A 17,948-nucleotide genomic window follows, 5' to 3' on the forward strand; every position below is an offset into this window, starting at 1 on the left:
GAACCCTTTTTATTTAAATTTTGAATTTCCCTTCTGCAGATCTTGAATAATTTAAAACTAGTTTATTGATGTTAATGAAAAAAGACAACGTATCAAACACTTAGGCTAAAAAAACCCAAGTAGAAGTATTGTTATATAAGATGTGAAGAAGGCTAAAAAAAGAATAAATCCTATTTCTACCATATTCCTCAATAAACGTAAAATCGTTTTAATGACATGTGAAAAATAGAATAAAACAAAAGTTTTACAGGTATAGATGAAAATCTTCCTATCACAAGTAATGGTGAGATCAATAAGCAGATGTAGCACAAATGTTAGCTCCCTTTTGTTGGGATGATTCCATGCAAACCAATCCTCATCATCAAATGCCAACCGGAGGAGCTCTCTTCACACGCCTTAAGGATATAAAGCATTCCGAAACAACACTTCCACTCACCAACTTTCCTTCATATGAAATTAAAAGAAAAAATAATTTCGGAACTAATTTCCTCTTTTAAGATGCTATACTGCTTACTTTCGCCCTGATTGAAACAAAATGGTGGCGGGCTTAACTTTTTAGCCGAAGCCATTTTGATCCACTAATTTAATATCCACATGGGGTCGTCTGCAGAATACACAGCAAACCCTACCATTTGTTACAGCCAGCTCAGCCAAAAGATGGGACATGTTTACATTTGATTGCCAATTGGCCATAAGGTAACTGATTAGTATAATTGATAAGAAGGGTTGATATCAGTTGTCTAAGACTTGGTTTTGGTGATTGTGTGGCAGCTTGTTAAAGGTTGGAAGACCACATCATGCAATGTGACTAATGAAATGATTAGTACGAATGGGAAGAAAGTAGAGCTTGCTATTGACTGAAGTGTGAAAGTTGAGAGATGAATGAAGTGTTGAAACGAAATTAGTAGAAAGAGAAGAGTAATGGCAGATGGGATGGAGCCATCCCAAAGTTTAAATGTACACAAGCGAGAGATGTGGAGATCCCGAGTGAAAAGCCACCCGTGACGCGAATCTATTGGAGCGCACAACCTTCTGTCCTTTCTTACTTTTCTATTGTGGGCTATGTATTATGGGGTGAAAAAAGCAGCCACAGAAACAAAGTATCTTCAAGATTCCGTGAATTGTGGTGAAGTGTTGGATACCAATCAAATTCTCAAAATTCATCTTTTTGACCGCTTTACTCTCCTTGTCTGCGACTTGTTTAATCAGTCCTTACTATTAATGATTGAATACAACTTTTATTAATTGAAGTTTCAAAATTATTAAGTGCTAACTAAATTGTATTTCGTTAGGACAGTTTGAAAGGTCTCATTTGCGAGTAAATTTTCACATGCAAATATTTCAGGGATGTCACTTATTCATTGCCACACCACACCATGATTTACGTCATTCTATAGTATCATCCTATCTAAAATTTTTGACATCAAACCACTTGATTACTTATTATTGATTCACTAATAATGACCTTACACATGGCACCTCAACATAGAGATGGCATATAAATAAGGATCAAGACTTAAGGTTGAAGACAAGCAACTTACATATCCTCCTCTACTATTTCACTCCTAGCTCCATCTTCTCCTTCTTATATTATGACTATCTTACTAGATTACTCTACGTCTTAACCTAAGCAAAGTGAACCGTCAATCTCTATTACCTATCATTTTTTATGTCAAGATATCAAGATAATTTCAATAACCAAAATAACAATCAAATATTAAATTTCAATAAACCCAATGAAATAAATTAACGACTAATATTTTTTAAAAAATGGTTTTCATTAATCAAACTAAATTTTTTATGATTAACCAATTAATCAAACTTATCAGCTAATTCAATTAAAACCAAATCCCGTCATATTGGAGGTTTTGTGGAAGGAATGGCAACCCTATCTTTCTGAAATTCATGAACATCTCTTTGATAATAGGAATTAGCTCCTGACAGAAAATGGAAAAAGAAAAATCTCACGTATAAGATTAAGCCACCCGAATCTTATTTATGGTAGGAAAATTTTTATTGAGTACGGAGAGGCAAATATTAGGACTTAACTCAAACGACTGTACATGAAATTTTAAGTACAAATCACTATCAAACTTTAACACTTGTGTTGGCCAGCAGTCTACCACTACGTTTGTTTGTTAGTTTTCCTTTTCCATTTGAATTCATTTAATTCGTTGAATATGCATCTTCCTCCTCACAATAGCCACGTTTGGTGCCTCTGCGTCGCCTTATCACACAATAAAATGACCTTTTGCATTTACCCAAACACCATGTCTTCTGCGCATCTACACAAATCACACAGGGCCTGTTACTGTTAGAAAAGCAATTTAATTTACGAATGTTTTTAATTGATGAACAAAGTTTGTTTACAAAATTTATCAATTGGATTATAGGTCAATTAGTATCAATTTTAGGTTTAATCTGTGTACAATCTTTACCTATTCTCTTTATTAAAAAAAAACAAAAAGAATGGTTTAAAATTTAGACAATTATATAAATATATTTATAAAAACACAATTATGTTGTTGACCCTTAATGAAGTTAAAAATTTTACATATGAGATTAGGGCATTCTCATGTCATTGTACTATACTAATATATATATATAAGACATCTTGTAACAATCTTTAAAAAAATTATAAATATTGTGAAGTTTAAATGTTAAAATATATATAATCAAAGTAATACGGGGTTAGAGATGTAAAATTATTTCATTTAAAAGCTAAAAGTAACCTTTTAAATAATTCATTTATCATCGTGTGTAGTTTAATGTGCTTAATTGTATATCATTTGGAGGGAGAGGGATATACTTTACAAGATTCAGAATTGAAAGGATAAAAGAATTAACTGAATTTAGACAATTAGGAATGCTATTATTGGTCGATAGAGTTTTAATTCGATTGGTATGAACATTATTATCAATGAAGGAGGATGTGGGTTTGAGCCTGTTGAAGCATATTATTTGTCTATATATGGGTTAGGGAGGGGCTATAGCTAGTTCTAAGCATTGAGCCTGGCCAAAATCTATAATGATATTTACCAACAAATTAAATTTTATTGATCTAATAATATTTTTTTTCTATAAAAACAACTTTTATTTTCAAGAGCTTTACCAACAAATGGAAATTTAAATATTAATAGATTTATAGACTTTGGAAGACAATCTTTATCATTTATTTTTCAAATGATAATTAAATAATCTATTTATCTAATTTAATAAATAAAAATGTGGTGATGGTGATTTAATAGTTTCAAAAATAAAATACAGACTATCATCTAACACAATCCATGTTCAGAGTCCATGTGCATTGCCATAATAACACCTGCCCAGAGATGGAATTTGGTGAACTGGATAATGGGTTCATTTTAGATTCGATACCTAACAATTTTTTGATTATGCAATCAGGTCTCTATTTGAAGCATTTAGCATGTTCAATTAGGTCCATATCTTTAATTAATTAATTAAATATTTTACTAAATTTAGACCAAAATAAGTTATATTTTCTCATTATAATAAAAAATTATGTTTGAATAAAATTTATTTATTATTTATAATGTTAATCATTTAAATATGATTTATTAATTTAATAATTTAAAACTATATTTACAATTTTAACAGTTATATCTTTTCAATTATTCTCTCATTACATATTTGAAGTACAATTGACAGTTATACTTTTGATTATCTTGAGTTCTTATCATATAATTAAAAATTTTTTTGAACAATCTCATTATAGATTCTAATTGTATTTGTTTTTGTTTTTTTTGATAAAATGTTTATAAATATCCATAGCCTCTCCTCAACTCATAATTAGGAGGATAATACGTTTTAGTGCACTTGAACCTACGTCCTCCTTCATTGACAATAATACACATGCCAATTGAGTTAAGACTCAATCGGCTTATGATATAATCAAGTTGTGTACAGAGAAAATTATCAAATTTAATTGATATATTCCAATAACTCTCAATTTAAAGCTAAATATTATATAATGATTGGAGTTATAATATAGCTATATTATTATCTTTACCTTTTTTTTAAAGCTAAATCAAACGTCACATTAATAAATTTTTTTTTAAAATTTAATTTGTGAAGCACTCATTTTAATAACATGAATCAATTTAACATTAAATTGCTAGAAGTAGGTTTAATTTCAAGAGCTATACCAATAAACTGAAGTTTAAAATTTAATAATTGTGATCTCAAACAATGAGAGCCTAATTTGAATGGCTGAAGTCATGGCTTAATGAAACCAAGCTTAAGAATAATTGGACATTTGAAATCCGTATGCAGCAAAACGCAGGTATCTCCTTGTAAATTACAGCTGTCCTCTCGGAATAGGTGCAGAAGCAGAAGTAGAACAATTTTATTTATAGAGAAAATCTGTAAAGAAATGAAGGGGCAGTGTTGAGGAGTGAATGGAGCACGTGAACTACAAACATCCAGCAAACTTTGAGTGTACTTTGAGTCACCCAACAGCTTTTACTGCAAAATGCAGGCGAGTGGCAGTGCTACCAGGCCAGGCCAGGGTTCTCCAATTTTACGCCGTAGCTTCGATGTGCATTCTAATTTAAAACCAAAGCCTCAATTTCAATACCTGTAACCATTTACGTACAATCTATGAATATACTCCATGCAACCTTAACTCCATTACTAGATTATGATGAAGATTTTCTATCTATTTTCGTATTAGAAATTAATCTCCGGTCAGACACAGGGGTCCTCAGCCTTTTGTTCATATCTTTTTATTGCCCGCCGCCTGTGCTCAGCTACCCTCTATCTAACTTTTGGCATTCATTATAATTAATCAACATTAGGCACTGCGCAAAACTATGAAAATCTTTTGGTGCGGAACTAAGTTATCAATATTTTTTTTATTTAATTTTATCAATTTAATATTTAATATTTATATTTAAAAAAATTAAATCAAAATTTTATATTTTCTTAAAAAATAAAAATATAATTTTATTATTTATTAATATAAAATTATATAAAATTTAAAAAGCTAAAAAATAAATTTCACGTTTTACGGGAGCCAGCCCCTATCAATCCTCCCCCAGTTAGCACCAAAGTCAAACTGGATTAGTTTTCTAAATATCTAAGGATTTTTTTTTAGTTAATAAGACTTAAACTTAATATATTACTTAAAAGAATTATCTAACTTTTTATCGTTTGATTCATTAAGACTTGTTCAAAGGTTGAGTAGTCTGTTTAGTCAAATATGTTTGTTACAATTTACTAGGTTTAGATAAATGTTTTTTCACTTTGGGGCAAGATGACCCGAACTCAATTTAAAGAATAAAAAGATATTTTTAAATTAAAATTTAATTATAAAAATATATAAAATAACAATTAAAATATTTTTTTTTAATATTTTTTTAATTTTTAAGAATAAAACAGATTTTTTTTGACGATTTGACTTAAAAACGGACTTAAAATTAAAGAATATTTTGAAATCAAGCATTAACCTGATCTGACTCGATCCATAAATATTTCTAAATTCAACAAACATTAATCTTCTTCTCATAAATTTTTTAAAGAATCTTATTTTCATTATTTAATCATTAAATTAATGAAACTTTAATATTTATTTAATCCATCCTACCAAATAGAGCTTAAAAGTTTTAAAACCTAAAACCAGGGCTTCTTGTTGGCAGACTTCAAAATCAGAGTTGCACAATCTGCACGCCCGTAACAAAGCCTAATAATTGCCTTGCCGTTTCTGTCCTTCCTCTTTTTTAAAGGGATTGTATGTGGTTATCCTTGAATTTCTTTAAAAGTATTTAATTAATATTTAAATTTTTTTATTTAATTACTATTTAAATTTGTATTTCATCTTACATATGTCTCAATTTGTTAATAACATTAAAATTTTAAGAGTTAACATATTATTTGCCTCCTAAAATTATCAAAATGTATTAAATTGGCATGTGAGTTTGTCTAAAAAAAAGTATACTTTTTAAAATTAATTTATATTTTTAAAAAAGATTTTCAATTTTTAATTTATGTGCACCACATGTCATATTGAGATGTTATCATACGTCATTGTAAGATTGGTCATTAACGCCGCATCAGTACAAACTAAATGTGTTAGTAAAGAGGTACCAATATGAGTGATGAAATACAAATTTAAATTCTAACTAGGTCAAAAAAAAATCAAGTACCAACTAAATACTTTTAGACAAGTTTAAAAGATAATTTACATATTAACCCTTTACTTTTATCTCGGATAAAAAAAATCAAAATTGTATACATATCTTAGTTAAATATATTATACATACGATACATATTCAACATGATTCAAATTAAGGAAAAAAACAACATTATTCAGCATGTAAAAATCCAAAAAAAATTTAATACATTATCTCTCCTGCTTTTATTTATTTATTTATTACTTTTCTTTATAATTTTGTGTTCTGTTCTGTTTAGGTGTTGTTTTAGTAAATTATGTTGTCGTATTTACTTCAAATACGAACAAGAAGTTGGATCTACTTGAGATAAAACCAATGACGTCTACTTAATTAATTCGTGAATGATTGTACAGGCATACAACAGGGTTTCAATAAGTCGGTATTTTTTTATTCGAGTTAAAAATTATATATCTTTTAGGCATATTAACTTTTTTAGCCCTCCAACTTTATAATAAATATCATTTTAATTTTTAATTTTAATTTTTCACTCCTTTTAATTTTTAAATTTGTATTAATTGTCAAATTATCCTAACATAAATGAAAAAATAAACATTTTGAGATATGATGAATCACTAGAAAAGGTCCGACTGACTTGTTCTACCAGGATATGGTGAATCATTCTTAGCCAACACTGATAAGCTTTCTCTTTAAGCAATGAAACTGTGTATATGACACGCTCGGGCGGTGTATTCTCCAACTGATCTAGTAGTCCCTCTACTGTTTCTAGGCAATTCTCAGCAATTTCGAGTTCTGCACTCTTAACTAATCTAATAGTCTCTCTACTGTTTCTAAGCAATACTCAGCAATTTCGGGTTCTGTGCCTTTCATACCTTTAAATTCAGTGGTATCATACTTTTTGGCTATTTAATTGGAGCTTTTCGGGCTCCAATCGAAGAAGCAGATTGGGGTGCAACTCTGACAGCTCTATGCAGAACATCCATGATAGTATGTTAAGAGTGCTTAATCTCACTGACCTTCACGTCATGGTCTCACAGTTCTAGTTGTATGTCGCGCACTTGGTTGATCATTATCAAGCATCGTATGTTCATTCTCGTCTCCTTTCTCTACTCAAAGAAGCTCTCAGCTCTATTTTATCACTTATCTCATTTTTCGATTCGTTAGACATCTTTAACTATAGTAAAATAAACAAAAACATAATTAACATCCAAACTCAGCTCAGACTTAATATTATAATGGCGTGTACCTTTAGACTCAATTTTAATGCTCAGTTTAGTCTAAGAATCAACTAAGATCTAGTTTTAATACCACTAAATGTGACACTCCACACTCAACTCGATCACCAAATCCAAATGTATGATATTACATTACATTGTTGAAGCAACTCAGATTAATTCACCCTCAATTAGCAAGTTATGCGGCATTCAAGAAATTAGATTCTCAAACATACTTATTATACACACACATATAATTTAATTATTTGCCAATCAATCATCTTATTAGCATTTAAGAGTTGTATAAGGTCAAAAACATAGTTAGAATTTGAATCCAAACTCATTTACTCAAAATCTATCGAGGGCTCGAGACACAACCTTCATGTCTCGAGACATTATAAATTTTATTTCTCATTTGATGTTGAAGTGTCTTGCTACATTAGAGTTTATGTCTTGAGACTTCCTGTCACAAGACTAACCTCAAGAAAGACCTCCTATCTTTTCTTAATCTAGTTTTGATGTTTAGATGTCTCAAGACAGTAGATTATTGTATCCATACCTAGAACAAGGCAAAACTAATTTAGCTTCAATGTGCCACTGTTTAAAGACACAAGCCACTTTGTCCCGAGACCTAAGTGAGTTTGTCTCGAGACTTACTTGGTAAGTCTCGAGATTTTATATAATGAGATGCAATAAATGGTAAATTTTGTTATTGAGTTCTTGAGATATATTCTTACTGCCTCAAGACTCAGAGGTAAAATGACCTAAAATATAGGTTTCTATGTATTCAAACCTTAACTAAGACAAACTCAAACATACCAAATTTCATCACTATATCATATAATCAAATATTTCAAATACCATCCTAACACATATTCAATAAGTCACCACCTAACAAGGTAAATAGCGTAAAGAAACACATATAATAATGCATAACAATCTACTAGTCAAGCATCAAAATCCATCGTTTAAAACATCATGAATCAAGTTATCAAAATATACCAAAACCACCAAGATATACATTAAACCATAAGACTCAACCTAGATGCATGTCATAATTATATACATACAAAACAAGCACAAATTTGGTTCGAGCTGAGCTATTAAGTTTTGGATGCTTCTGACCTGATCTACTAAATCTATACGAGACTTGTGTTGCAAAAATTTAGTTTAAAAATGGTTTTTTATCATAGTAAAAAATTAAAATTTTGAAAAATCGAGCCGGTTTGTAATATTTATAGCAATAAATTTTCTTGAAAAGTACTCGTGCTTAGTGCAAAACGGATCCTAAACGCTCTCAACTTTCAACCGGACAACCTTCTTCGCCATTCTCGTACTACAAATCACTTCGAGTGTGGGCTCGAACAATCACTAATTAAATATAGAACCAAAAACAATCACATTTAATAGGAAAGTAATTCTCTCAATAGAAACCGATAGAATTGTTATTCTTATAAGATAGGATTTATATTTAGAAAATAAATTATCACTATTTTCGTGCAGAATAAAAATATTTGAAATTGTTGTATGAAGCTCATGTAATAGCTCTACTAGTACAATCTATTTATAATAAGAGATAGGAGAATTTGGTTGAATTAGTAAAATACAAATAATATCCATTTAATAGCAAAAACTAGTTTCCTAAGCTAACTAGAAGAAGGGAGTGGCACACTCTAGTTAAATATACTAGGGTTGTCACTTCATATGTATTATGAGGGGTTTTAGTCCAACTTACTACACATTTTTTATTCCAAAAATAAATATTATTTATTAATTTAATTTAATTAGATAAATAAAATTTCTAATTAAATAATTTTCTCTCCCACTAATTAACCCATTAACTTTAATTAACTAAAATTATCAATCGAAAATCAATGGCTATTAATCCATAACATTAACCAATGGTGGGATCCAACTGTTCATAACATTGTTGGCCACTGATCCTTCATTTATTGTGTAATAATTATTTTTAAGGACTTGACAATACATGGACCTATCCTGAGACTTCAATTAAACCTTCATATTTACTTCACTTATAATTTAGTCCATGTATTTTTTTTATATAAATTAGCTTAATCGATTTATTTAATTAGTTCTATTTAATAATCTATCCTAAAATTTCATATTTGACATCTACTCATTCTATTCTAAATTTTGACTTGACAACTTAATTTTAAAAAATAGCCTGAAAGTTGATTTTTTTTTATACAGTTTTAAAATCAAATCGTTACGAAAATGGTCTGAGGACAATCTTACTATCCTAAAAATTCACTTGTCGGTTGGCTAACTATTCATGTGAGGTTATCGGCCAAAGACAATGATTTCGTGGGGTTCGTAAGTTAATCTTGTTTGTGTTTTGTGGAATGTAGAGGTGGAAATTAGGAACCACATCTTTTATTCGTTGTTCCTGTTAGAAAAAACTATGGGGAAATCTGTACGAAGTTATAAAATTTTTTGAGAGGTGGATATTGAATTTTATATTTTTATGATAGAAAAAATATAATTTTATTATTTTAATAGTTTATATTTTTATAATGTTTAAAAGATTAAATAAAAAATTTTCTTTTCTTGAGTTAAAAGTACAAATTTATCATATATCAATCTAAAATTTTATAAATTATAAAAAAAGTTAAAGATGAAAATTTTTATTTTAGGTGTTGTTTGGCTTCGCCCTTGGGGAAGCATATAGGGGATAAATTTAAAAAGTATACATAGAACTTTAATTTCAATATCCAATCATATATATAAAATTTTAATTATAATTCAAATGTATACTATTATAAATTTAAAATTGATCTAAAATTTTACTAAATTAATCTATACTATTATAAATCTTTTAACAATGTTAAATCTTAATCGACGTAATAACCGACTAAAACCAACTCAACGGGAAAAATAACAAAAATAAAATAAAATTTAATTATAATAAACTTGTAAAATAGGGTAAAAAATTAAAAATCATTGAAAAAATCTACTATTAAGGTTTTTTAAATCTATAGTAATAAAAAATTATTACTAAAAAAAGTAGTTATTTAGTTTTTAAATTTTAAAATAATGATATTTGTAGTAAATAATACTATAGTGAGACATAAGAGGCAAGTACGTAATGTCGCCAAGTGGTCGACCGTAAATATTCCTTCAATTCTTTTCAGAAAATATTTAAGGAAGAAAGCGTGAGTCACACCGCTGTGATTTTAATTTTACCGTGTAATAAGAAATGACAATGGTGTCCTCAGAGGAAGAGAGAGAGTACAACAGAAATGGAGATTTGACGAAGTCTATAAAAGGAGCCCGAAGGATCGAGTATTTTGTTCACGTGACAACTTCAACTAACGAAGAGGGCTTAAAGCGAGGCGCTAGGCGAGAGCGAGAGTGAGAGGCGGAAAAGGGAGGAATGGGAGCCTGGGCTATCGCTGTTCATGGTGGCGCTGGTGTCGACCCTAATCTCCCTAAGGAAAGACAAGACGAGGCTAAGAGACTCCTCACTCGTTGCCTTGATATTGGCATCTCTGCTCTCCGCTCTAATGTCCCCGCCATTGACGTCGTTGAACTTGTTGTATGTCCATTTTGCTTTCTTCCTTCCTTTCCTTTCCTTCCCATTAACCATATGCCAATGTCGCCAGAAACAACAATTTTAATCTTGTTTGCCTATTCATAATATAGTAACTAAGTAAAGATAACATCTTTTAATAATGAATATGCAGACATCATTGAAAACGCTCTGGAAGCTTGATTCGTATCGTTGATTGTTCTTAATTTAGATCATTCGAATTTTAACTATTTTGGATACAATGGGGAGTTTTTATTTGGTTTTTCATTTTTTTAATAAAAATTTGAAAATTGATTTGATAGGTGAGAGAACTGGAAACAGACCCGCTGTTCAACTCCGGGCGTGGGTCTGCTCTTACGGAGAAAGGAACAGTAGAAATGGAAGCCAGCATTATGGACGGGCCTAAAAGGAGATGCGGTGCCGTTTCTGGCTTAACCACGGTTAAGAACCCAATCTCCCTCGCCCGTCTCGTCATGGAGAAATCACCGCATTCTTATTTGACCACCCCGGGAGCCGAAGAGTTTGCCAAGAAACAGGTTTGTTCTTTTACCTGTTTAAAACCTTCATTGTCTTGGATCTTTGATTCTGCTTTCATGACCTACACGTGATGTGAGAGTTTATAATCTTCAGTTACGTAAGGCTCTTTGTTTCCTTTTTTTTTTTAAATAAAATAAAATTTGAATTTAATGTAATGGCTTGTACTTTTGTTCAGGGCGTGGAGATGGTGGACAATGATTACTTCATCACAGAAGATAACGTGGGGATGCTTAAGTTGGCTAAAGAAGCAAACTCAATCCTGGTACGTTTGATTTTGATCTACTTTTACCTGAAACGACATTGATTAATTTGATTGATGCAGCCGCGCACTAATCACCTGGTGTGGGATTATCCATGCCTAACCTTTTCTAGTTTTGAAATTTGAGCAGTTTGATTACCGTATCCCGACAGTTGGCACCTGCGGTGCAGCTGTGGACAGCCATTTGCAGATGAACGGGCTCCCGATCAGCGTCTACGCACCGGAGACAGTTGGGTGTGTGGTGGTTGACAAGGAGGGTCGGTGCGCTGCAGGCACTTCAACTGGTGGGCTCATGAACAAGATGTCAGGAAGGATCGGTGACTCGCCCATTATAGGTGCAGGGACCTACGCATGTGAGTTGTGCGGGGTGTCGTGCACAGGGGAAGGAGAAGCAATCATCCGAAGCACCCTGGCAAGGGATGTAGCTGCGGTTATGGAGTACAAAGGGTTGAATCTTCATGAGGCAGTGGATTATGTGATAAAGAACAGGTTGAACGAAGGTAAAGCAGGCCTAATTGCTGTGTCGAAGAATGGTGAGGTGGCTTGTGGGTTTAACACCACTGGGATGTTTAGGGGCTGCGCCACCGAGGGTGGGTTTATGGAGGTTGGTGTCTGGTAAAATAAAATGTTATTATTAGGATTGCATTACAATTTTTTCTTGTGGTGTTCCCCCAAGAGGGTTTGCTTTTTTCGTGATTTCAGTCATGTGCTTCACGCACGTGTTTTCTTTTTTGGGTTTCATCCATGTGATTGAGATGTCGAATAAATATTTAGTATCTTCAAATATTTGATTTTGTAGTTTTCCAGTAACCATCTATCCTACAACTTCTGTTTGAGTTGGTTTTAGACTAAAATTTTCAAATATTGGGAAATGGAATTTAAACTTACGTGATATCGCAGATACTAAAATTTATAGTCTCAAAAGTGAAATCTGCAAGACTACAAATTATGTGTATACCAACAGCAATCATGGTGTGGCCCCTAACAAAACCCCAGCTCGACATATTGGAACACCGTAGTCACTGATACTACATCGGATGCAGCACAGCGGCTAAAAATACCATATTTGCTATCATGGAAGCAGCAGGGGTTATCCACTAAAGCAAAAAAAGACCAGTTGTGTGACACATTTTCGCACCTTGAGAAAACTTTGAGCTTGAGAAGGAGCATTTCCCATGGACTAACTATATTATTATTACTTTTTTAACATGCAATGCTTACCAGGAAAAAGGAAAATATAATTCCGCCAGCATCAACTTCCCTTTATTTAAGTGGATTTAATTGACCTTTTCATCAAGGAGTTAGACGAAACCTAACTTGGTATATAAGTCAAGTTGTTTTGAGTAATGTTGGCAAAGCTTCAGCCAAAGATTGAACTGGAATTGACTTGTTATTCACATCGTAATACCACTGTTAGTATTGAAGTTAGAATCATTTTAATCATCAAATCTTTCAATTTTGTTTTATATAATAAAAAATTTTAAACTCATACCTATGAGAAACACTCCAATATTTAAAACCCTCTCTCTAGGTGAGAATGATCCAGAGAAATTGAGCAGTTATTATAAAGAAAGGAACAAAATTAGAACAAGGGGTTGGGACATTGTTACTTTGCAACGACCTGGGCTTGAACCGAAGGTATGCGTCAGCCAACATCTCCCCAAGTCTCACTTGGGCTTGAGTGGTAAGATGTAGGTCATCTGGTTCCAATGGTAGTCCCTTTGCGTCCACGCATTTCACATTTGGCAGGCCTATATTTAACTGGGCTTCTCTCACTTCCTCAATGTAAGGTCCCTCTCCTGATGCTAGAATCACCTACCAATTAAATTTACCATTATTTAGGGCTATTGAAAAAGAAAATTTCTTTGAAGAAAAATTGTTTGATTTGGTAAAATGATGATTTCAATGACAAAACCCAAAATTTTTTACACATTTAACATTGTAAACTGTTTTTACTTTCAAAAGTATGGGCAAATAGTAATGATAAATAAATTAACATGTGCCTCCCAACTAGACTGTACAGTTGGAATCTTTTGAAGCATTTGAATAATGGGTTTCTCTCCAGTAATCTAATGTGTCCATCTTTGTCAGCAAAGCTTAGTTCTTTGAACCTTAAATCTGAAATACTTGTTCTAGGACAAAGGACAACTCATGATTCAATAGTAAGGTCCAGTTAAGTCAATTCGATTCCACCAAATTTGTGTAGATATTTAAAAGTCGCTTATATTCAGATGATTATGATCTATTCATGGTTTTAAAATAAAAACATATGATGAATAAAAATCAATCAAACAAATGGTACGTACCTGGAATATTGGGAGCAAAGGTGCGTGCAGATCAGAACGTAAATTGTCGAAAAATGTCTTCAATCTACCTTTATACAATTCAACATCTTCTTCATTGACTGTATCGGCCTCGCCTTGATACCAAAGCATTGCTCTATAAACTCCTCCGCTCTGCTGCGCCATCTCAGCTCTCTTTACCAACTGCTCATAAAGAAACTCCCCTTTCTGCCATTGGCTGATAGTAGTCCCTCCAACCGCACAAGGCACCAACCCCACCACCCCAAAGTTGGGGTCCTTGGTCAGCACCGCATTGGCAAAAGACATCCCAGGTCCAACCCCATCTGTCTTCCTGGCGTCAATGTCAGCATGGATTGGCTCACGGGCTTTGACCCACGCCAGGTCCGCACTCAGCCGGAAGATGGAAGGGTTAGGTTGACACTGTGGAGGAACAACACCGTCCCATGTCCCAATGCCGGTCGATGTTTCGTTGGCTACACCTCCACGACCGGCCATGTTGCTTTGTCCGGCCAGGATAATTATGTTCACTTTATGTTTAAGTAGATTTTGACATTCGATTGGTAAGGCGTAAGCCAGAAGAGCCAAGGCAATGAAGGAAAGCATCAGACTGAGAGAGAGAGAGAGTTTGCGGCGTAGTGTGGCAAAAAGGGAGGTTGATCTTTCCGTCTCTCAATCTATTTATGACTGAGGAAGCAGAACCATGTTCAAAGCAAAGATAATGGTTGGTTGCTTGGTTTAGGGTTTTCCTCTTGGTTTTCTTGTCTTTTATTCCAATGTCCATGTTTGTCAACTGTGTCATTCATATGGGATTTGCATTTTCTTACAAGGGTTGGATGTAAGTAGGTCATTTTCATGATTTAAATATCTATGCTAATGATGTTTCACCAGTTACAAACACTAATTTATGTATGTCTTATTATACTAGAATGAGAATCACATGCTTGGTTTTATATTTAATATTTTCTTTTTGGGGATGACAGACTACCAATAGCTATTTATACTTTCTATAGAAGAGAGCTTCAAATGACTTCATCAAATTGTTTTGAAAATGTTGACCATAGGAGCAGTATGGGGCCATGCAACTCATCGCTTTTCCATTTTCTTTTTAATTTCCAAATTGCTGCCATAATTTATCTTTTATCCTAAAATGTTGGCATGGTTGCTGGGTTCATCCACTTCAATTCAGTTTAATTTGATTTTTTTTTGGAATCTAAGGTATCTTCATATTTATTTTAAAATAGTGAAGAAAAATCCTTTCAAATTTATGGCCATTCATCTCAATAATTATTATATTTTACTCGTGATTAATTTTTTTTTCTTATATATAGTTATAAAAGAGAATCAAGTAATCTCACGATAAAACAGTGAGGCATTGGCAGCAAGTATTTGTATCTTTTCACTTAAAGAAGAAGAAGATATCATAGATTAACCAAAGAGCATATAAAATTAGTGGAAACTTTATTCAACAATGGCCGGTTGTGAAGAAGTCAGTGCTTTAAATCGTATAAGGAGTAAACAATATAGCCGCAGTTGAGTTGCATAGGGGCCGGGGTAGGGAACATTAACGCCTTGTACGCTTATCAGGGAAACGGGAAAAAGAAGTGGGGAAATGAGCTTTTCCTTTAATAGGCTCGCCTCCAACTATCTTCAGTGTCATGAAAAACTATACAAAATTGAAAGCTGAAGCATTGATTTCTGGATCAGTTGGCTGTGTAGATAATTCCCCACTGCAGCAGCTTGTACATATGAAAAGTCCTCCTAAAGCATCTTGATACATTAGCTTCAATCATAATCTGGTAACATAGAACACTATAGCAGCTTGTACAGATTGTAAATGGCAAAAGAATTGACCTTCCCTTGAGAAAATGGCAAAAGAATTGACCTTCCCTTGAGAATAATAACAATGCTGTTTCAGCAATTGTAACTCCTAAATGATGCTTATACAAGTATCTTTTGCAACAAAATCTGAATGATAATTCAATGGTGATAGGATGTCAAATTCCTATCAAGAAGTTCCAACTAATAAAAACTTTAATGAACAAAAAAAAAGGATAAAAACCCTACAGAAATTATTTATTTTTCGAGATCCCACTATAAATTCTATCCTGGATTCTGATATCCAACTCATATATACTAGATGTATGTTTTAAAAACCACAGAAATACTTAACAAATTTTATGATGTATGTTTGTATATTTTCAACGATATTTTTCAAAGAAAGTTGAATGGGCTAAGATATTTCTAGACTTTTTATAAGACAAACAAAGTTTGGAAGCTTTTAAGTTTGTGACTCCATTTATTGTTTGATACTTAAATTTGTACAATTTTTTTTAATGGAAAAGTAAAATTAGGTTTTAACTTAGATATGAAAATAAGGAGAGAAGAGAGAAGCAAGTAAAAAGTACTTGTTTAAAAATCTTTTTTCTCAAGGATTGATTTTTAAAAAATTATATAATAAATAAATCCTTATTTGAAATAGAAAAGAGTATTTTTTGGTAGAACCAATGAGAAGTCAAATGCTTCACCTGTTCAATATTCGCGCACCATAGCAGATAACATAACATAAAGTAGCTCATTTGCATTAAGGAAGATCCTTCAACCAGCCAAGGTGATTGGGAGGTGTAGAGCTGACACCTATCACTACCCTTAAAAAGTATGATAGCTTTTATAGCTTTGCTCCTAGGGAATATTAAAATGTTTGAAATATGAACACTTTTTCTTACCTAGCTTTCTAAGGCCATTTTAAGGTATTCTCCAAGTACACCTGACCCACACTTGAGCCGTTCATTGCTTCATCTCGTTGCATGAGATTACTATCCCCTTGGTCTCTTCCACTTATAGCTCACCACCATGTTATTTGCTCGTTGCTTGACTTTTGGGGTCACCATTTAGGGGGATTTCCTATCCTAGAGCTCAAGTCTTGTCCAAACCACCTATTCGACATTGTGGCACAACAATGTTGGGCATGACATCTTGCAACCACTTTCACACTCTTTTAGACGCTAATGCTGAAAGCATATAATAAAAAAATATGATATATGAGTTAAATAGGATGACTCAACTTGTAACGATCCAAAGTTTACGAGTATCAGAAAATTATACTTTTGGGTTATTATTTCTGTAAAATAAATTCGTAAATATTTATTAGAAATATTTACGAAGTTAGTAGTGTGGTTAATTAGACTTTGGTTAAGTAAATTAGCCTGAATTAAAGTTAATTTAGTGAAAGGATTAGATTGAATAAAGGGTAAAAGTTGAATTGTAGAATAAAAAAGTCAAAGGACTAAATTAGTAATTAAACCTTAAGTGACAAATGTATGGTAAAAACTAAATACAAGTGTAAAAAGTATTATACATACATTTATAATATATGTATGTATTTACTTATTATTTAAGTAAATAATAATAATTACCAAAATATAATAATATAATATAATAGTTAAAGTAAATAAAAGAAAATAAAGAAACAAAATAGAAAAAGGAACAAAGACTGAAAACGGAATAGGAAAGAAAGAAAGGGAAAGAAAAAGAAATGGGAAAATTAGAGTTTTGAAGTTTGAAGCTTAATTGGCAAGTTAATTTAGTCCCTTTTCTTGTGATTTTCATGTTTTTAGAATCCTAGAACAAAGCCCTACTTGAATTATGTTGAAATTTAGAAAGTTAGTGAATTTTTAAATGTTGATTAAGTTGAACAATTGAATGAATTATGAGATAAAGTGATAGAAATCCAAGTTAGAAGTGGGAGAAAGATTGAATTGTAAAGAGAGATACAAGTTTTGTTATAGTAGGGACTAAACTTAAAAGATTGTAGAATTGATGTTTTATGGAGGAAGTTAAGTGTTAAAACTTGTAAAAGATGGATTAGAATGAAAATATGGGATTTGTTTTGAAGAAAAAGAGTAGCTATGGTTTAAGGACTAAATTGGAATTTAGGTA

General features: G+C 32.1%; 2 protein-coding genes across 2 annotated transcripts; one reads left to right on the forward strand and one right to left on the reverse strand.

Moving 5' to 3' along the window:
* The first annotated feature begins 10,659 nt into the window (after nt 1-10,659).
* LOC107958155 (probable isoaspartyl peptidase/L-asparaginase 2) lies at nt 10,660-12,495 on the forward strand. The gene is made up of 4 exons (XM_016893840.2): nt 10,660-10,919; nt 11,216-11,449; nt 11,626-11,712; nt 11,840-12,495. The coding sequence occupies exons 1-4, from the start codon at nt 10,758-10,760 to the stop codon at nt 12,326-12,328; spliced, it is 972 nt and encodes a 323-aa protein (XP_016749329.2). The 5' UTR covers nt 10,660-10,757; the 3' UTR covers nt 12,329-12,495.
* Nucleotides 12,496-13,055: 560 nt separating this feature from the next.
* LOC107961296 (probable carbohydrate esterase At4g34215) lies at nt 13,056-14,746 on the reverse strand. The gene is made up of 2 exons (XM_016897465.2): nt 14,016-14,746; nt 13,056-13,524 (listed from the first exon to the last, which is right to left on the reverse strand). Exons 1-2 carry the CDS (start codon nt 14,613-14,615, stop codon nt 13,237-13,239), a joined length of 888 nt encoding a protein of 295 aa, XP_016752954.2. The 5' UTR covers nt 14,616-14,746; the 3' UTR covers nt 13,056-13,236.
* Between the last annotated feature and the right edge of the window lie 3,202 nt (nt 14,747-17,948).

The sequence above is a fragment of the Gossypium hirsutum genome, chromosome A05 (genome assembly GCF_007990345.1).
Source record: "Gossypium hirsutum isolate 1008001.06 chromosome A05, Gossypium_hirsutum_v2.1, whole genome shotgun sequence".
In the NCBI taxonomy this organism is placed as follows: Eukaryota; Viridiplantae; Streptophyta; class Magnoliopsida; order Malvales; family Malvaceae; genus Gossypium; species Gossypium hirsutum.